General features: G+C 37.7%; 3 protein-coding genes across 9 annotated transcripts in view; 1 reads left to right on the top strand and 2 right to left on the bottom strand.

The window, feature by feature from the left end:
• The window catches only part of LOC124639203 (putative nuclease HARBI1), a 279,629-nt gene that overhangs the window by 253,726 nt on the left and 4,449 nt on the right, over window positions 1-21,454 (bottom strand). The window lies entirely within an intron of this gene.
• LOC124639199 (cyclin-dependent kinase-like 1) lies at window positions 1,193-19,205 on the top strand. Of its 2 annotated transcripts, none has more exons than XM_047176452.1 (16): window positions 1,193-1,285; window positions 10,103-10,229; window positions 11,137-11,277; window positions 11,733-11,927; window positions 12,389-12,558; window positions 13,386-13,507; window positions 13,918-14,101; window positions 15,328-15,400; window positions 15,480-15,554; window positions 15,668-15,734; window positions 16,139-16,227; window positions 16,588-16,680; window positions 17,120-17,169; window positions 17,737-17,876; window positions 18,255-18,331; window positions 18,627-19,205. In XM_047176452.1, exons 2-16 carry the CDS (start codon window positions 10,143-10,145, stop codon window positions 18,681-18,683), a joined length of 1,620 nt encoding a protein of 539 aa, XP_047032408.1. In that variant the 5' UTR covers window positions 1,193-1,285; window positions 10,103-10,142; the 3' UTR covers window positions 18,684-19,205. The 2 variants fall into 2 exon arrangements, with proteins under 2 accessions (XP_047032408.1, XP_047032409.1); XM_047176453.1 differs by having other exon boundaries at window positions 1,212-1,285; window positions 10,106-10,229.
• The window catches only part of LOC124639201 (SH2 domain-containing protein 4A-like), a 62,898-nt gene continuing 61,506 nt past the window's right edge, over window positions 20,063-21,454 (bottom strand). For all 6 annotated transcript variants that reach the window (XM_047176460.1, XM_047176458.1, XM_047176459.1 and 3 more), the window contains one exon: window positions 20,063-21,452. In XM_047176460.1, the coding sequence (XP_047032416.1) occupies window positions 21,337-21,452 (116 nt within the window). In that variant the 3' untranslated portion in view covers window positions 20,063-21,336. The remainder of the gene's footprint in view (window positions 21,453-21,454) is intronic.

Raw genomic sequence — 21,454 nt, 5'->3', positions numbered from 1 at the left:
AGTCAGTAAATATTTCTAATATAAACTACTGTTACTCGTTACTATATCTGTTTGATGTCGGTTAGACATTGTCTATGAATAACTTCTATGGTCTGTGGTGTATATTTTCTTTATTTCTTAAATATATAAACAACTGAAAAGAGAACTCGGAAATCTGCAAGAAGTTTTGGACACATCAACAACTAAAGACATATGCAACGTACCATACATAGTATTGTTTATTTTTAGTCTGTTGAATAACAAATTACAGCATATACAAAGCAGCAAATAAAAAACAACTGCTTCATAAGATACTGTAGCAATCACTGTGACCGCACCCCACGCTTCCCGTACACCGCTCGGCTGGCTGCAGATTGCGTTTGTCGCGTTGTCGTGTCGTGCGCGTCGTGATTTACGAGCGCGCGACGCGACCGCTGCGACCGCGCCCCGACCGACTGTATATCGCTCCTAATCATATTGCTGGAGGTTTTATTGCTATAGTTCGGCCATTCAGAGAATGCGTTCCTGACACGTCGCGATAGAACTGACGACGTAACTACATTCATTGATTATTGATATAATAATGTTGTTTTAATGCTCCTCAATTGTTAAAACGGTAAACAACCAGCAAAAATATTTTTATCGTAACTGCAACGCCATTGCAAAGTTACGTCGTCAGTTCAATCGCGACGTGTCAGGAACGCATTCTCTGAATGGCCGAACTATAATTAATGATAACGGGGATAACATTGGGGGTAGTTTTTGCATTGAGTGCATCGGATTTTCTTATGTAGATTAAGTTATATTTTATGACCCTTTTTAGCGGCACGATGGCCTTCATATACACTTTTTTGATGTGACTTCTTCACACATGACTTTGAATGCATAAAGTTTATGTCAAATCTTGATCATAACAAATATTTTAACCCGTGTATTAGATAGGTAGAAAGAAAGAAAGCATTTATTTATAAATGCAATCAAGACATCTAACCTTGAATACCGCCTATTTAAATCAAACCCCAACGCAATACAACAAATTCAAAACTCCAATAATTCAAAAAAATATGACACGGTACATTTATTTCCGCGTTTGACGCACCACCGTAGCATGGCCGATACGACCCCATCCGTCAGTGTAGGCCTCCGCACGTTCGTAGCAGCCCGTTCGTAGCGCTACGCCGTTTGCTACGAAAAAAACTCGAAGAACATTTTAAGTTTTAAAATTAACATTTTAAGATTTAAAATTAAAAAGTTGGTTGTTTTTTAAAATGGATTTTGTTGTAATGGATTTGTTGAACACCAAAATGTGAGTTTAAGTTAAGTTTATGGTATTGTTTTTGTTCATTAATGTTTTGTAATCATTGGTTTGTGGATCGCAATTTTATGGCTTTGTAATTTGCAAATTATGGTTCAGTTTTATTGTCACTGGTTTTAAAGGCTGTTGTTGTTTTGGCAGACAGGCGGTTGACATGGCATAAGTATGATGCTTGGTTTTACTATTCTTTGTGTACTACAAAATAATGTCCCAACATTAATTTTACTGTCGAGAACACGTTATAAGAGCATGCAAATAAATATGCCAATAAAAATTGTCTCTAGTTTATCTGTCTCAAGTTTACCAAACAGCAGCCACACATTTGCATAAGACACTATTATTTTGCATAATAAATAAACACAGAAACATAGGCGTAAAAAACCTGCACCAGCTTTGCTTCTTCTATAAACCAATGTTTTCAGCACTTTAGATTCTTACCAACATTCAGGAAAGGCCAAATACAAACATTATTCATAACATCCATACACAAATACAACATAATACCAGTTATAAAAGTTTTACTACTTGATTTACCTCCGTGCTCACATATCCGTGACATTCACTTACAAAACTATAACAGTTTTAAGCGTGCACATGTCGGGAGGCAATATTGATAGCTGCAAAGGTCACGGATTGACTTGGATAATAATTCAGATAGGCATGACTTCAAAAGTAAATGGGGTTGCAGGTTTATAAGATTAGAAAAGATGATATTGAAAACATAATAGAAGATGAAGATTGAGGCTGGGGATTCGTTGGAAAGAATTACCTCGGTCTTGGTATGCAAAGGGTTCCAAAAAGTACATTGAGTAGGGTTGTATTAAGTCTGACTCTCACTCCCTCTGTACCCACAATGCTGTGACTTCTTAATGATTGCACCAACCATATAATATTTTTTTAGTAGAATGACAGTCAATCTGAAATAGTAGAATAGGATAAATGGAAAATAATAGTATTTGGTGGCACAAAAACAGTTGCAAAATAGAAACTTGATGAAGTAAATATGAACTTTGATGAATTGGTCGGTAGACCATGCTACGCGCTAGCATTTGCCATGTAAAACTAAGCAGTCTGACGATATAATTTGGTTCCCGTGCAAGCAGGGTGTATAGATTGGTTTCCTCAAATTAAGAAAGAAATAGCGGGAAGCAACTAGTACACCAATGTCCAATAATTTTCAAGTTCATTAGACGGCTTTGACGGACGAGGACACGACTTTATTATCAAATCGTCATATCTGTTGGCGCCTAAACGTGTTTGTTTTACCAAGGCCACTTTTATAAGCTCTTTATAGGGTTCCCTATGTAAAGGACCATATTAATTAGACTCCTTTTTTCCGCCCCTTTGTCCTAGGCTGTCAATTTTCATGAACGACGTATTTCTGTTACCGCTTTTTTGCTGGTTACTCTTTCTCTCAAAACCACAGGTTGGATCTTGATGAAACTTGGCGTGTAATAAATTAACGTAGACTTCTTTTCATGTGCAGAAAGTGGTTCCCTAAGAACTTAGTCTTGAATAATGGCAACAAAAATGATATTCGGAACCCTTCGAACGGGAGTTCGACTCTCATTTAGGCGTTTTTTTTCTTTTGACATGTAGTAGGTACAAATGAGTAACACAACAATGTGTGTAGTGTATGGTAGAAATATTTAGTTTTCAGGGACGCGGTGACAAAGCGTTTAGTAATACTGGTCAATCAATGAAGTCGGTGATAATTGTAAGAAAAGTTTGGCTATATTTGGCGTTTTATCTATTGTCAAAGGGGGGGTGACTGTTTTCTATTTATAGTCAAACTTGCTTCCAACCGTGCAAAAATTTGCCTTATTTTTCATACGTAGTATAATGTATGTCTGTTCAGCCGCGAAAGCGTGGAGAATTATCAAACATACAAAAACTTTCGCCTTTGTTAATACTTATAAGTGTAATGGGTTTCGTCACTTATGGATATACATTCATCCTGATGATTATTTTCATGTATTTTTTTCTTACAGGAAAAAGGTCTGCAGTCTTTCCAGGGACCTATCAATATTACTATGAAAAGTCCTTAATAATTTGATAGAAAAGTAATAATTTATTGTAAGTATTATCTAAATTCGAGTTCACATGGATCAACATTGTTTTAATAAGTACTTGTAGGGCTAATTCATGTTATTACATGACTGCTGCATAGAAGCCATTCATGACATGTTAAATAGCACTGTGGCCGTACTAATGTACACTTGTACAGTTGTACGTACATGCCTGTGAAATATAATGCCTGAAACGACATGAATTGTTCGCATTCTTCTACTTGCTACTGTTTAATTAACTTATACGATGGCGAACATAAATTTCAGTTTGAAAGTAAATACAGAAAATGAGTAAATCCCCCCGGATTTGATACCTCTTAGTATAACTGGTTGTCAGACTTTCTAGCTTCTGATATCGACGACTGCCAAATGTATTCAAATGACTACCAGGACCCATCAATTTAATTCCCTGTAACGACTGCAAGAAGATGTTCAAATGAGAGTCGGGACCGACCCATTTTTCTTGCCTTCCAAAACACTGAGGAACTCAACCAAAATTCATCTTGTACTGAGCTTAAATATTACAAGAATCTTTCAACTGGTTAATTCCCTTCCATCTTTTAATCTTCTACGCAGTTCCATAATTAATATTTCCTTTTTAGTAACCTTAAGACCATGGAAGTCCAAATAAGACCCGCGATATTGTCACGTGACATGCCGTGACTAGCCAATCCGGTAATGGTAGATATTTGCTTAGCTCGCAACAGATTATTAAGTTATTTAGTTAAACAAAAAAAGGGGGGAAGCAGAAATGAGGCCGCCATGACACTGCGTGCTTTGATAGAGAATTATTCGGATGGTACCTGTGATTGTAATTATTGAACGGAAAGATTGCGGATACGGATTTGTGATCAAATTGGATTTTTCGTTGAGATTAGCTAATAGCTAAATATTCTTTCTCAGCATGAGAAGAGAATAGTGCCTTACGATGGGACAGTAAAGTCTGACGCTGAAGGTAGAACAATAACAACTAAACATAAAACATGACTCTGCAGTAGATACTTCTTAGTGCTAACTGATATTTTTATGAGCTGCAAATGGATAATGATATACGCGGATAGAGGCTGTTTGTTTCTGTAATACTCCATTTTCCTCTTGGAATTAGTGGCAAGGTTTTATTTCACTCTTAGGTCGGTCCAAGTAAATAATGCGGTTTTCAGTTTCATTGTACACACCCAAACTTTTATAACGCTCTAATTTCCTAAAAGGAGTAAAACTTTATCCAAATCTCATACAATTTCCTAAAAACTTTATTCATTAAGATTATCATAAACCTAGGCTTAGATCTGGCTGCAATTTGTCGACCTTCATATAAAATAAATATAAAAACTTTGTGTAGTGTAGTGTAAGGGTGGGTTCCGTACAAAAATGTCGCTCGCGTGCAAACCGCGATTTGGGCTCCGAGCAAAGAATGACTAATCAATAACATGCTTGTTTTGGAACAACTATGCAACTTGAGATACCGTTTTTGTCATACCGTGTTTGTTGTAGAGTAAAATTGTTGTGGTATTTTTAAATAAAAGTGCAGTATACGCATTTGTTTGTTTTTCATAAGTATTGTCGGTGCATTTTATTGGTACCTACATACTATATGACCTGCAGAAATTAGTTAACACATAACCACATATCTAGGTATTTGAAATATGAAATTTTAGCTGTTCTCAAGCGGATTTACTCTCGACCTGGGAGAACCATTTGTCGTAGCCGGGTAAAAAGTAGCTTTTGTCCTTTCTCAGGTTGGAGACAGTTCAGTACTTTTGGCGTGAAAGAGCGTAGGACAGACAAAGTGACTTTTCGCATTAATAAACTTAAAATCAACCTGAGAATTATAAAAGTATACTGTTTAGTTTTATAAAGTTAGCTTTGAAACAATATTGTTGGCACTAGGCACACCGTAATATTGGCCGCACTTTATATGCGATGTAACAAATTACAAATCAATAACTAATGACTTAGTTCGTTAAGCAAAGTTCGCGATTTGTTCACGAATCGCTTAATAATTTATTGAGTACTTACCTGGTTAAATTTTGCATATAACTATGGCCTACTTATTTACGCGGATTTTAAAGATACATAACTGCTGTCGGTCCAGCTCTCTTAATAATAACACTTCTTGTACGTGCAACGCTATTGATAAAGTAGAAGAAATAAAATACTTGGGTGTAATTATTGACCAACACTTGTCCTTCAAATCTCATACTACTGAGCTGGTAAAACGGGTTAGAAAGCAAATTTATATTATGAAAATGATACGAGATTGCGCATCACTCGAAATTAAGAGAACAGTGTACATAGCCCTCTGCCAGTCACTGATTCAGTACTGCATTGTCATATGGGGAGGAGCGGCAAAAACAAATATTATAAACCTCGAAAGGGCTCAACGTGCCGTACTAAAAACCCTGTTGCACAAACCATACCGCTATCCCACCGAAACCCTGTATAGTGAAGCGTCTCTATTGAGTGTACGAAAATTATTCATTCTAAATGCCACATCCAAAACTCATATTTCCATACACAAACGAAAAGACCTCTCATACATACAGACCAAACGCAACTTCAGAATCCCGACACCTTCAGTTAACTCATCATACGCACAGAGACATCCACACTTCCTACACCCGTACGTCTATAACGCTGTAAACAAAAAGTGCGATATAGTAGACTGTACCCGAACACAGCTAAAAAGAAAAGTTACATCCTGGCTGTTAACCCTAAAATATGAAGATACAGAAAAGTTAATCACAATAGCAAAATAACATAATTAATAGCTACTTCAAACTCAAAAAAAACACCGTTCACACACATACGCCTACACACCCTCCACTATACCATTACACTCACACACACAAACATCCACAAATACACTATTCATCTCACACCTACCTCCCACACCATTTTTTTTTTATACTCATTTATTATTTTATTTTTGTTATTTTATGATAAGAGTTCATGTTAAGTTTCAATTTAAATTTTTATAACATTTTTTTTTCTTTATAAATTTATTTTAATTTTAATTAGTCTTAAGTAAAATTCAAATTTGTATTACTAGTAATTTGTATTGGTAAACCCTCTCTAAATTAGCGCCCAAGATACAGGCTTTGCCTAGTTTGGGGCTAATGATAACAGAAAATGTACCTTTTTTGGAAATAAATTTCTTATTCTTATTCTTATTATGGCCTATTTAGATACTTGTAAGTTTTTTTTATTATAACTTTGCTCTAGCGGTTTTATGGTGTCCAAATGAAACTCCTGTAGCGGGATAAAAAAAGGCTAAGTACCTACTTTCTCCTCTAGGCTGTCTATATGCCAAACAGTAGGTAGTTTTGGTGCTCAAGCGGGTCAGAAGGACAAACACTCAGACTTCCGTAGGTATCTAAAATATAAGTTAGGATGAGTGTTAGAGATGTGTATTACGACATTCGTCAAAGTCTTACCTGATTCAAACCTACCTATGCTTACTTTTTCGCATTTTGATTGACTATTGCTTCACAGCCGGAATATTTCGCATTTTGATTGACTATTGCTTCACAGCCGGAATATTTCGCATTTTGATTGACTATTGCTTCACAGCCGGAATATTTTGCTTATAAATTGGAAACAGTTTTAGTCGCTACATTTTGTCAAATTATGTCCTACAATACAAATAAATCTTATTATCTATTGAAATACCTACTTCATGTTTAGCAAATGCAAATGTTAAGTTTATTACTTCATTTAGGAGTCACGATATGAAACGGGTCAAAGTTCGCAATTTGCAACAATAATGTATTTCGTTTTGAGGTTATTGACATGGAAGTATAAACTTTTTGGGAACTTAAGTAACTCTCTATGTTGAGTAAAACAACTATTCATTTCCTGTTTAAGAAAATTTTCTTTAATAATATCTGCTAGAAAATAACTGACACATAAATAATAACCCTTCTACTGCACTCCTTATACAGAATAAGGACCTCTGCTCATACAGAATTAGGATGAACGTTATAAAATTGAGAACTGGCTCACCATGGGGTATTGGGTTGCCCGGGTAACTGGGATGACGAGATCAGATAGGCAGTCGCTCCTCGTAAGCACTGGTACTCAGCTACATCCGGTGACTAACCAGCCAACCCCAACATGTTGGGAAAAGGGAAAAGGCTCGGGAGATGATGGTGAATAAAAATAAGAACTGGAAAGGCAAGCCATTTTAACTGTCAGCACCAATATTTACGATGTCAAGAAATTGGTACATAAAAGCTCCAAAAACTATAATCAATAACAAAATAATTCCATTTCAACCCTATAAAACATAATCATTGCAATTTTACAAAAGTTATATAGTTATATATGTTGTGGTAATTACCTCATAAACGCCCACTGAACCATATCATATCCTAAAAGCTCACCTCCACTCAGAGACATTTAATGATTACTTAAGTCACTCCTTAGTGACGGAATGTCATACAAATCCTTCACTAAGGAATGGCTTAAGTAACCATTAAATGTCTCTGAGTGGGGAGGTGTAGGCTACTTCGTATCTGTATGTGTTAAGAAACTAATGACAGAAACAGCGACCATTATAAACGATTCATTTGTTTTAACCCACCCTTGACCGCTACAAAAACAAACTGTTAATTTTTTAACAGCCATTTAACTATGCACAATGAAGTTCAGTAATACCCGTCACCAGCCGCCATGATACACAATAAATGAGCAGCGTTGACATTGAGCCGCAGCCATTAGCCACACGAAGGGACACACGTGGTTACCTTACGTAGCCATGTCCCAATGTCACTGGTAATTTGGTTTGATCAGGCTTGACGCGAAATAGTTGTTGGGCAAAATGGACTGTAATTTTTGGTTTTAGTTTGATATATGATTGGTGGTAGAAATGTGAAAAAAAGATCTCTTCGTTTCGCGTAGACATATTTTTTTCATCACACCTTCTTCATCCTTTACTTGAATACATGTGCACTTCATAATTTTTGGTGATATTTCTGACTAAATGTCTTTTTGGCAATTTATAGGATTCTTTTAGATAAAGCTTTACAGTTTTTGCTATGAAAAGAACTGATGTAAGCTTTACATGACGAGGGCTTTACAAAGCAGCAGCATATTACTTAGCCCTCATGACTTTCCAAAGCAAGTTTTCCCTCTATTCTTAGCCTCAGAAAAACTCATTTATCAAATTCTATAAATATCTCTATTCTACTGACATCAGTTAGGTACAGCATGAAACTTTATTTGTTAACCGTTTAGCTTCAGACAAAATGTTTACTCAAACTGGCGTGTCGTACGACAGACTATAATTTTATTTTAGCCTTACAAATCTATCATCATTACGGTGACTTCAGTAATTACCTGGTGACCCTGACCCTGGGTAGCGTGACGGGGTATCATTTTATTTTAACTAATTAAAACGTCATAGTAATTGTTTAAACATAGAGGTTGTAACACGCGATGATTTTTGTCGATATCGACAAATATGGCGTTCGCTGTCTCGTTTCACTAATGGTTGCTAAATTACTGTCTTATGGCCGATCGTGACGTTATATTATTATTTATTCAATGAGTGATTTCGTCATGTCCATTCAAATAAATATGTGGTTTTAGTCCGATTGGTATATTGTATTGTGCGTGGGATTGTTGTTTCAATATCATGGGTTCATGACGAAGGACTAAAAATTGAAATAAAAAACACCAACTTCGCGTTATTTTGAAAAAAACGATTCCTTATAAAATCATGCATTGTATATTCTATAGATTTTACAACTATACCTAAGACTAGCGCCATGCTTATTAGATATGCATCCCTTATTTCAAGTTGTAAAGAAAATCCAGATTAAAGTGGTTTACTCGTGTGAATATTATCAACCAGTGTGTGGTCACCATTCATAAGCTTGCAGCGATTTTGTCATTCTTCGGAAGGTATTTTATGACTGTGGTTGTAAGAAGCCACAGTATCGCGTGTCGATGCCTATAAACTGACTTCAACCATGTTTCTATGGCACGTTTCTCATAAAAAAATAATTAAACTACAATGTTCAAATTAACGTAGATTTATAGTCTTGACTGTTATGTAGTTAAACATTTTTATACGTCTGCCAACTTTGTGGTGATATCAATTTTGTAGGTAAATAATTTGCACTCGTCGTGCTTGTATACTTTCTGATTAACAGCCACAAATTTTATTCTTACAATATTTTCTACTATGTAGTTTGTTTTCAATGCAGAACACTGAGGTATACGGAACTTTTGCTTTACTTTTGTAACCACGGCGTGTCAGCAACCCGCTACCGCTTGTGATTTGAACCACACCATGCATTAATTTCTTAACAGTGACAACGTCGATCGAATGTCGCAGCCCTGTTATTTTCTAAAACTGTCTTCTATTGTACTTCAATTACTAGTTATTAGAAGAACGTTTTATAGACGAACTTACTGAATTATTCAACATTCCAGCTTTATACTCTGCAATTTGTAATTTCTTCGCGGAAATGTATTTAATAACGAGGAATACTAAAAAGCTTGTCTTTCATGTTGAGCGTATTTATTTATTTGCATAGAAGTCATTGCAACGACTGAACGATATATGCAATGGCAATCTACGAGTGAGGACATTTACGCCCAATCCTGAGGATATTATTCCTCAACATCATCAGCCTCCTGCTCTTAGTATGTTTTCTTCTCCCTTACTTTTCTATCTTCCGTCATCTCACAAGGATAATTACTACTTAACATGACTTGTATGGTATTGTTCCAGTAGCCGAGTGTGTTGCTGATAATGCCGATAGCTGCTGGAGATGTTAGTGAGGATGGATCGCTGCCCCGCGCTCTCTCCCTCCACGCCTAGCAGCCGCGGCATGGACAAATATGAGCAGTTGGCGGTGGTAAGACTGTACTCCTACACCCTGGTACTTTGCCCGTATTCTGAGGGTATCTATTTAATTAAACGTACACACGCGTAAATAAGTGTCTGTTTTTGCGAGTTTTCAATTGATCGCCGTAGATGTCCATTAGATTTGGTCCATGTTGGTTCACAACAATGCATATTTTTTTAGGATTGTCAATTTATTAACATACTCAGTGAACCTTGGAGATTCATGCTACCTGAATAATTTTTGTGGAAACGTGATAATCAATTAATATAGATATCCCGTCTTGATGGGTAATGACCAACCGCGTCCAGTGTTAACTTGGAGCAATCGTAGCTTGCAGCAGATGTTACAGTCACACGAACCCCAGTAATTTTAACGTGCAATTTGTTTACGTATTGGACATTAAAACTCTGAATAATATTTACCAGTTACATGTTTTTCGGTAAAGAAGTGAATCAAAACATAAACGTCAGTAACAGTCGGTGTCAGGCCCAACTTATAAGAATTCTACGCCACTTTGTAACTGCCACAAGTACTTGCAACTATACTTATTTAGTTATCGGTAACGTTGCCATGTCTTCTACTGAAATAAGACATTACTTACTTTTTGTTTGTATAGAAATAGTTTTGTTGGCGCAAGGAAATTACCCAATTTGAATGGATTGGTTCTATTTCTGGTCACGTCACGAATATCTTCGATGTACCTAACAACTTACGTATTAAAGTAAGCCAGTTCATATGTGTAGCTAAGCTACGCAGATGGCTTCCTTTAACACTGGGATCTTCAAGTGCCTAGGGTTCAATGATCAGGTCATTTACTGATTTAAAAACACAAGAAATATCTTTTAGGAACTTAGGCATAAGGAATGTTGACATCTTCAATGGGAATTAATACTATTAATACTGATAACATTACCAGGTAGGTGAGGGTTCGTACGGCGTGGTGCTGAAGTGCCGGCGCCGGGACACGGGCCAGCTCGTCGCCATCAAGAAGTTCCTCGAGACAGAGGACGATGCCGCCGTCAGGAAGATGGCTCTCAGGGAGATACGTATGCTCAAGGTAACTTATGCACACGAAGTCTCGAAAAACTATAACGGATTTGGTAGAAAGAATACACCATTTATATAATTTGATCAACCTTTTTAAGTTTAGGAGCCATGCATGTACGTATAGATGATTTGGGTGAAAAAATTCCTTAGGTGCCATATCATACTCCGCAGAAGATCTATTTTACCAGCAGTCCTGCTGCGTTGTGGGAGCACAAAAAATTGGAATTATCGTTCAAATATTTGCCCAAAGGTACACAGTACCCAATCGGTAAACAGAGGAGCTCGTGGCTATGGCTAGGCAGACTGTGATTCAAAGGATAAAGTTAGATGATGCGTCTTACTAAGTATATGAAACATGTATTAGTATGTGATTGAATGTTATAATGTTTATGTATTGTATTTTCTATGTGCCTTAGATGCCCGATTTATATAAATAAATACATTTTCTCCTACTCCTATTCACAGAAACTCCGTCACGACCACTTAGTGAACATGATCGAGGTGTTCCGACGCAAGCGTCGCTTCTACCTGGTGTTCGAGTACCTGGACCACACGCTGCTGGACGAGTTGGAGGCGGCTCCCGGTGGCCTCGGCGAGGATACCGCCAAGAAACACCTCTACCAGCTCCTCAAGGGCATTGACTACTGTCATCAAAACTCTGTGAGTGTGCTTGTTTAACCTAAAGAATAGGAAGAATATGATATTTCTACGACCCATCCCTGTGCCTTCTTTTATCATCCTACCGCACATAAAATTTTATATGAAGTCAACGCACCACGCAGCATATTTTCTTCTTCCATATTCAAACCGTTGCGATAGATCGAAAGGTCCTGCGACAGTTGTCCAAGAACACCAGACTTTTCTTTAAAATGGAGAGCCTTCACAATAGTATCTTCACGTAACATTTCTAATACCATTGCATTATGATAGCTATTGGTGCTAAAGAAAAAGAAACCAGTCGAAAAGTCAGCATCAGAGCAGATTAAAGCAGGTTCCGGATCATATCCATAATGCTGACCAAATAAAATAAACGACATTGCGCTCCTACTCATTGTTGCATTCCTGATAGTAGTTTTTTCATTTCATCCTTTGTTATTAAACTTTTAACTGTCTCTTTCTAGATAATCCATCGCGACGTGAAGCCCGAGAACGTGCTGGTGTCGAACACGGGCGTGGTGAAGCTGTGCGACTTGGGGTTCGCGCGGGCTCTAGCGGCGCCCGGCGAGCCCTACACCGAGTACGTCGCCACCAGGTGGTACCGCGCGCCTGAACTGCTCGTGGCTGAGCATAGGTCTGTACAGATGAATATCGATGGCAAGAATCATCAAATGACCCCTCCCGCTTTGGGTTAGCAGCATACAGCACCGCAAAGGGAGTGTCAGACATTTACTGACTAAAAATTCATCGTGTTCCTTCGTAGGCCTTTTATATACCAGGACCGCATAATGCTGAGCGAGGGGGCCATTTCGCGTGATTGTGACGCATATTTTCCTTTTACCATATTCTTCTTCTTTTCTATTTCATCCGTGTTTTGTTTTTTTTATTATTTTTGTGTGCTTTTATACATATTCGTTTTGGTTTGTGCGTTACGAACGTGAATAAACGTTTTGATTTGATTTGGTTTGATTTGACCGCGGTATCTTTTTTGAATAAGCCCCGGCAGACAGATGTACATATGTCTAAGATAGGCTTGATGCTGTATTAATGTTAGGAGATTAGAGGCAGCAGTATCTCTGTAGCTAATAATATCCGCCACTGAGCTCACCATCACGCGTGCCCAACGTGTTGAATATGGGCGAATCCACACTGCTATGCCCACTGCTGGATTAAGGCCTTAATCCAGCAGTGGGCATTTTTAGGCGGTGATAACGGTGACGAGAAGGTACGGATAGATGACACAATGATGACTAAATTGAACTTATAGACTTCTCATCAGACTTTGAATGAGCTAAGAAAATCCCTTGCTTACTCTTGTAATAACGCTCCTCCCTCCTAGAAAAGTTGAATCTGATTGGGAGGATAAACTGAATCAACCTTAACTGTCCACCTTCATAATTCCCTTTCAAATCTTCAGCATTCAAAAGCAGTAACGTTAACAAGTACGAAATTATTTTGCAGGTATGGCCCCGAAGTGGACATTTGGGCGATTGGTTGTCTGTTCGCGGAGATGCTGACGGGGGACCCGTTGTTCCCCGGAGACTCCGACATCGACCAGCTCGCACTCATTATCAAGACTGTTGGTAGGTTTATATTTTCTTTGCTGTAATAAAAAACGGCCATGAATGGAAGTTGCTTACCTAACTTCGCCATGACTGAGAGTCAGTGTAACTTGCCGGCTTTTGGAAAAACAAATCTCGATAAAAGACATCATAGAGATACGGCGTTCTATAACAGGTAATTGAATTGCAGTCTGGGGTATCTTCTAATCTCTCAGCCCCCTCATTTCTGCAGTCGTAAGCCACTGTGGATTCAAATATGTTTTTAGTATCAGAATCCTGAAAGTATATGTATATGTCACTTTAAAAGATCTCAGATTTTTTAAAGTGACTTATACAAACTTTACAGTTGTGCCTACACCGTAAATTTTAAAGTGTGTGAACAAGAAGCGTTAGCTTATTTAAAGAGTCAACCAAGAGTATATTATTCCCAGGCAAGTTAGCCCCTCGTCACCAACAAGTGGTGTCCCGGCTAGCTGGTGGCGCAGCGCTATCGGGCGCGGCGGGCGGCGCGCGCGGCGTGCTGCCCGGCGTGGGCGCGGCGCGGGACCTGCTCGCCGCGTGTCTGCGCACCGAGCCCCGTGCTCGGCCTCCCGCGCAGGCGCTGCTGAGGCACAAGTATGTAGCTGCTTATGATAAAAGAATAGGGTTGTTTCCTAGTATTCAGTCAATTAAAATAGGTATATGCACCGAAAGTTCACAAAACTAGAAACACGATAAGCTATATTATATTAATAATAACTGACCCCATAATTTTTAAATAATTTATGAAATTTAAATTTTTCGTCTTTTACGTCACGCCCATAAAAACGGCGAATCGGGTCCGATGTCATCACTTTACATTGAAAATGACAAGTATTTGACAGTGACAGTCTATGACAGGTATAACCTGAGAATTGATGTGTTGTTTTCTTCAGTTTTTATTTGTATTTGAGCGAAAGAATGTTAGAAAAGAATTATGGAGAAAGGATTTATGAAAACTGATAGTTTTATTGACGCTCAATTCTTTGCTAATAACCAAGATGACATAAATATAACCTCAATAACATACACAAACTTTACGTTCCTTTGCACAGTTTTATTTCACCGCGTACACAACTCAAAACATTACAGGTATTTTCTTTTGTGCCCAATGTTTAAAAATAATTAAAATGTTTAAAATATTTATTTTTGTATCTATATTATAAGAATACATTATTAAAATTTAAAAATCAATGAGTTCTTTCTAATTAGTTTCTTCTCTTTAGATGGGCAAAGTGTAAAGGAACACATAGCATACTCTGACGTCACAGTCACGTGATCGAGCGTTTTCTGGGCAATGTTTTAATAAAAATAGAAAAAAATCGAATACATAAAAAGTAAAGAGATTTAAGACGCAAAATTATAGGAGGGGTGATCTTTAAATTATTTAGAAGCTATTTAAATAGATTTTCGAAAATTGGAAACAACCCTATTTGCATGATTTTCTTCTGCACTATCAGTGCAGAAGAAAATCAAGCTCGCTTTTAATAGTGCCATTTGTTATCTTTATGTGATTTAATAGTGATCTGGACGACTGTCTTAGGTCACTCTTAAGTCATACTAAACAACTTTGGTCAAACGAATAAGGCACTTAACAACCAACATCATATAACCGTAACTATAAGTAATCTGTGATGTAACTATTATCTAGATTTCACGATTATACTATTAAACGTTATGTTATAATATAAAAGAACCTTAATATGTTATAATTTAATTCTTCACATCATTCTCTATGCCGATTGCAGCTGAAATCTAGGCATTCAGCATTTATTTACCTACCTATTTACTATGAAATTAAATAAGTATTTAATCTTTTTCAGATACTTCAGTACAGACAGTTTTGCAGAGAATTTCAATGCTGAATTAAGAAAGAAATTAGGCAAAGAAATTGAGGTAAGCTATTTCTCTTTCGTCTCAGTTTTTGAGGATCACTGTCGGAGTTCATACAAACAACACTTCTATGGTTTTCCAGACTCCGCCGTCTCAGCAGAGCGCGGCACGAGTAGCGGGTAAACCAAGGCAACAATGGACACTCAACATTATACCAGTAAGTACAATATTATGAATGTACTCTTTCTAAACACCATAAGTTAAGTAATGCGTATGTTTTACGTTCTGTCATTATCTCATTAAAAACTTATGTATTTCTTATATTTTCAGGACCAGAGCAGATCTCGGACAGACAGCACGGCGGGCGAGTCGCTCATTGACTACAACTACACACCCAGTACGTATTACGTATCTTTAGGTTGCAGTTCCACTGGAGCGGAGATGAGGTGTACCGAGATTCAGTAATCACATTGCTTGAAATCCACATCTCTTCTCCGCTTCACTTGAAGGAAACAGCATCAGTGAAGAGGAGCGGAATTGTTTAAACTATCGGGAAAACAGACAAGATTCTCCTCTCTCTTCGCCCCTCTGATCTTCGCTGATATCTTCAAACTAATAACAACTTCAAGCCAAATCCGACCTGATTCCAATGTCAATTTTGCAGTCACATGGTTCAGTAGCTTTACATTATATGGTATTTTAATTTTCATGTGCCCACAGTCGTAATATGAAAGTTGCTAGATAGTGTACCTACAGTTTACAAAAATGTTCGTGTTTTAATGTGGTGTTTCAATGTTTTAGATTCCGAAGTACAAATGGAGACAAGTCTTGTCGATAAGAAGCCGCAGCCTGTACGCGGTGTTTGCGATTCCGCACAAGATAATACAGAGGTACATTCGTCTCTTAGAAATGACTTCTGTATCGGTTGAGAGTCATAGTCATACTATCAAAACGTTTAGTTAATGATCGGACTCATACACATCCAATTATAACTGGTTTAGGCAAATGACAAACACGGACATGGATGGCAAACATGGACTCCGTGAAGATTCCTGGTCGGAAATCAACTTCATGGAGTTTCTTACCTGTTCTTCGGGATCCACTTTTTGGAACCATGCAATTACTGTCTGATGTTTCATAAGAGCCTGCACAAACTGTTTTGATGTATATTTATGAAAATGAATGGCATTTTTTAAATATTTGTAGAGGTCTAGAGAAGGTTTAAACGAACGACGTTTGATTTTCCTCAGCACGTAGTCCCGGCACACGTGCCTGCGTTACCGCCCGCGGCGCGGCCCGCACCGCCGCGGTCCCTCGCGCGAGCTATCAACGATACATTCCAAGTAACACCATACCATTAGCACAGTTTAGATTTATATTCTCTTGTTAACAGTTGTGAAGAAGTACTAACACTCACAAACGCATGTGTTCGATGCACGACTCTCAGTACTGACAGCACCGATAGCACCGATAAAAGCTCATCAATGCACTTGCGAGTTTGAGAGACATTCTTACTTCTTGTCTTCTTGTGGTAGGTAGCTTAACACTGTTTACACAGGAATATAATATCTAAACTGTGCTATTAGATTATAGTAATCAAATTTAACGTTAGCTCCATATTGTAACTAAACGATACGTAGTGCATAATTTCTACTTTCTTCCGTTGGAAACTACCCTTTGTGGGTCTTGATTTCCTACACAATCATGAGAGCAAATTGTTATAAAAAAACTTTATTGCTGACAAGCTCATGAAAAGTAATAACAAATACATAATATTTTCAGACGTTTCCCGTACCTGTGAACACATACCCAAGGACGCCTTATATTAAGAAGTAAGTCAATAAAAATCCTGAAACTCGACTCAACGGTCAACCCAGTTACTTGACCACCCTACTACCCCTTGGTAAGACTGGTTATCACTTTCTGGCTTCTGACAACGCGTATACAATAGGGGTAAATTGGTATCCTTATGTACTGCCGTAGGTACTCCCTCATGTACTAGAATTTAATCTCCTTCTTATCGAGTCAGCCGCATGTTTAATCACCTTACAAGCCCTAGTGTCACAGTTTTCTCAAATGCACCTTTTAAAAATATTTTTTTAGCGATGGCAAAAATCATGAAATGACCTCCCGCTGTGGGTTAGCGGTGAGAGAGTGTCAGACTTGTACTGACTAAAAATCCATCGTGTTCCTTCGTAGGCCTTTTGTGTACCAGGGCCGCGGTAAGTCTTTCGAACAATCCCGCATCCCCGGCGTGAGGACGACCTCTAACGTGGAGTTTAATGAATGATTCACATTCATGTTAATTTTCAACCATATCGGATAGATTTGTCCACAACCTTATTTGGGGACTGGATCTTCCCCAAGTCTTAGGGTCTTAAGGTTTTCTCACTGTGCAGGGTACACAACAAGCTTGTGATGGACGAGGAGTTGCTCCGCGGGCGCGCTGCCGTCAAGAAGAGCAGCAAGAAGGCGCCCGAGCTGTCGCTGCCGTACGTGCCCGGCGGTAAGCAGCACTGCCGGACCGGACTCAACAGAGGTACGGTATCAAGTCCCAAACAAGGGACAATTTCACCGGTCCTCAATACATACTTATATACTTCTACAGCATTAAACCGATTTCAGTCCTCAATACATCTATACTTCGACAGTACTGAATCGATTTAAGCTTTTACTGAAACCGCGCCATACAAATTGTAAAATATAAGTATATTTCCTCTGCTGCTAACAGTTTTCTCTGAATAATATTTTTCTTAGCAAGTTCAAAAGGGTTTCTCAAAATATGAAATCTTTATTCGACGTAGGTAACTACCTCATTCGATTAGTGCGGCGTTCAAAAAAAACAAACGCTTCAGATTCAGTTTTATAAGATTAGTATAGGTTTTATTTAATATTATTATTTGTTTCATGTTTCTAGCAAACAACAGTCCAGTGAAGAAGATAAAGAAGCCAGTCCACTCAGTCTCGAAGGCATACGACAACTGGGACGGTGTTGTGAGTTTCAACTTTTACTTAGACGGGACACATTTTTGTACAATATGTGTTCTACACAGTGGCTGGCAACGTTGCAAGCAATACCAATCAGACTAGGCAATATAGCAGTTAAGTACAGGCAATATTTGCCATTTTCAGTATGACCATATGTGGTCGATAACTGCCTCGTTGGTCTAACTGTTACAAACGCCACTGCTGTGGTGTACGGGGTCTCGGGTTCGATTCCCGGGTTAAATGAATCAAAATAGGGTCACATTCGTGCGTGTGTTGAAAATTCTTCGTTTTCTGTTTCCAGCGTAGCGGCATGGAAATCAACGGCTCGAGATCGCCGACCAACCTCCCGTATATGTGACTGTACCGTCACCACTGGTGGCCGACCCACCGGTAACACAAGACTGCTGGCCTACACTTGCGTTCAAATCCATAGTGTCATTGTTATCTTCTTCTTATTCTAGCTCTTTACTTGACTCGCCAAATTTGTTTGTCCATTTCTCATTTGCAGGTCTATCAATGTAAGAAATCAGTCGTATTGAAATTATCCTAAATTATTGAAGTTGATCTTAGTATTGGTGAATTTGATAATATTTAAATTATTTATTGTGAATTGGTAAATGCAGCATTTGTCATTATTTAATTTCTGATATTTGCAAAACTTCTGTAAATTAATATAAATTGTTTAATGAATAGCTGTTCAATATGAGTAAAAGGATCGTATTGTCTCAACTGACATGCCAAAGGGATTTTTAGAGAATAGAATTTTGTTATTTTGACGAGTTTAGCCGCCGCGAGGGGCGGAGACTTAGAACGTTGTTTGTAAATATGTATAGTGTTACATTTTAATACACGCAATATTAATAAACACTTTATAAACATATTTTCCGTTTTATTGCTTTTATAGAAAATACCTTTTATGTATCTTAGTGCTTCTTGAGTTCTTGCCCATTCGTCTCCATAGGGGAAGCTACTTTTGAAATGCGTCTTCATTCAAAATACTTGATCGAGGCCGTCCACGTTTTATACCTAATCCATGACCGACTTTTTATAGGAGAAAATGGAACTTAGTGCAACGCACATATCCTATAAACAGTCTTACAGAAACTCACAATGTTTCACAGCCTGAGTGCCTAGTGCGAGTTTTGCAAGTTAACTTTCTCGATGCGTAAATTATCATACAACTTAATTACGTAGTAACTTAATTATTAGCCTGATCGATGCCCTTTTATTATGTTTTATGTTTATATATATTTTGTATATAGTATTTTATTTTTAGTTTTGTATAAAGATAAGCAGTTTAAGTTTGTATATATGTATAGTGTGTACATTGTATAAAATAAATAAAATTACGCAGTACCTATTCATTTTTGACATGTTTATTTCATAAAGGCTGTCATCGGCACTTGGTCGTACTATAAACGCGCTCACTTGCGAATAGTAAACGTCATTATCCGGAAAAACGAATGAACGTGCTATATTCTAATCATGTCATGTAGCATACGACTCTTTACTTCAGCCAAGTTATAATTACGTATCGAGCGCGTAAACTTACAAAACTCGGAATCAGCACTCAGATTTATTTGTCACATTCCTCTTGTCGCCAGATAAGTACATCAGATGACTTTGCGAAGTCGCAACTTGCTTCACGCCATAGCTCAAATTGTCATATCTCTGCAGTAGTATCAATTAGGCCATGTGAAGAAGAAGCAATAGGGTGGTGAAATAAAACACCACAAATAAGTTTTCATATTTATAATATTTATTACTAGTTGGCAGTTAATGACTAAAGTACAATAACATCATAGACGTAGTCCACCTATGAACGATACAAATGGCATACAAAATCGCTATAAAATAACAGCTTATATCAAGACCCCGATTCTGCGTTGAAGTTAACTTTGGCTTAATTTATCAGAATCTGGACTTAAATTATATATGGAAATATGTTTAGCTTACGTTGACATACTTCTAAAATATTCGAGACTTTTTTCAAAATTGAGTAGCAATCTTACTAGTTATATCTATTTTCGAACTTTTCGCAAATTATACTATCTACCTAGGTATTGTAACGTAAGCTAAATTATATGTCCGTTTCCAAGCAGTAGATAATACTGAAGCGCTATATGTTGAAGGACTGGTATCACATTAGCCTACACGACAACTAACTTACAATTTTGTTCATTAATTAGTTACTGCTAACGAAATGCATAATGATTTAAATAATAGAGTTTTCAAACTATCGAGATCAACTTATATACGAGCGTAGCACCAATGCTGCGTTACCATGGTAACACGAAATGTTTAGGCCTTTTTGGAATTCCTTGAGTATGTTTATGATTGTCACAGTGTAAAATGTTCTGTGGAACAATAATCTATACGGGTTTGCACACATATGGAATGTTTTTACACTATGTAATTAAGTAATATTGATGATGTGCCTTGATATTTACAGATAACTATGTAAATATCGCACCAATCAATGATTAGAAGCTTGCACTGTTGCCGTCAACGCAATGCCTTTAACGACCAGTTTCTTCATCAAAAGTAAAAGTCAAAGTAATGTCTAAAGTAAAAGTAACGGTCAAATTCGTTTTTTCAAGGCTAAAGTGACAGCAAAGCTAATAGAAAAAATGAATTTGACCGTTACTTTTACTTTAGACATTACTTTGACTTTTACTTTGGCTTTTACTTTTGATGAAGAAACTGGCTGTTAGACAGGATGTAGGACAAAATGAGTACAAGATTTTCTCCTCGCTATTTACAAACATACTATGTACAAAAAAATATTTTGTCCTTTGATAAAGCCAGCTTTATCAACTCATCTTTTCATCCAGACAGAGTACCTCGAGTATAGTGCATAGAGGGTCATTTTAATTATCATTCTCATTTTTAAAAGGACCATCTTTCCAATCTCCTTTTTCTTGAACAAAGGCAACAGTGCAAGTAAACGTTTCCAGCTTAGAGCTAATTGAGTAGAGGTTGTGTAGCGACGGGCGGCGTGACGTCACAGCTCAAGATGGCGGCGCGCACAAGATGTCGGGCGTCTGCTGCGGCGGGCATGCTGACACCAGCAGCTCGCCTCCGCTCTCCGTGATCGGCACCGTCTTGTGGTAGTTTATGAGATCAGCT

Source organism: Helicoverpa zea, chromosome 18 (assembly GCF_022581195.2).
Source record: "Helicoverpa zea isolate HzStark_Cry1AcR chromosome 18, ilHelZeax1.1, whole genome shotgun sequence".
NCBI classification, from domain to species: Eukaryota; Metazoa; Arthropoda; class Insecta; order Lepidoptera; family Noctuidae; genus Helicoverpa; species Helicoverpa zea.
The sequence above is the reverse complement of the archived record's forward strand: the minus strand, read 5'-3'. Positions and strand labels throughout refer to the sequence as shown.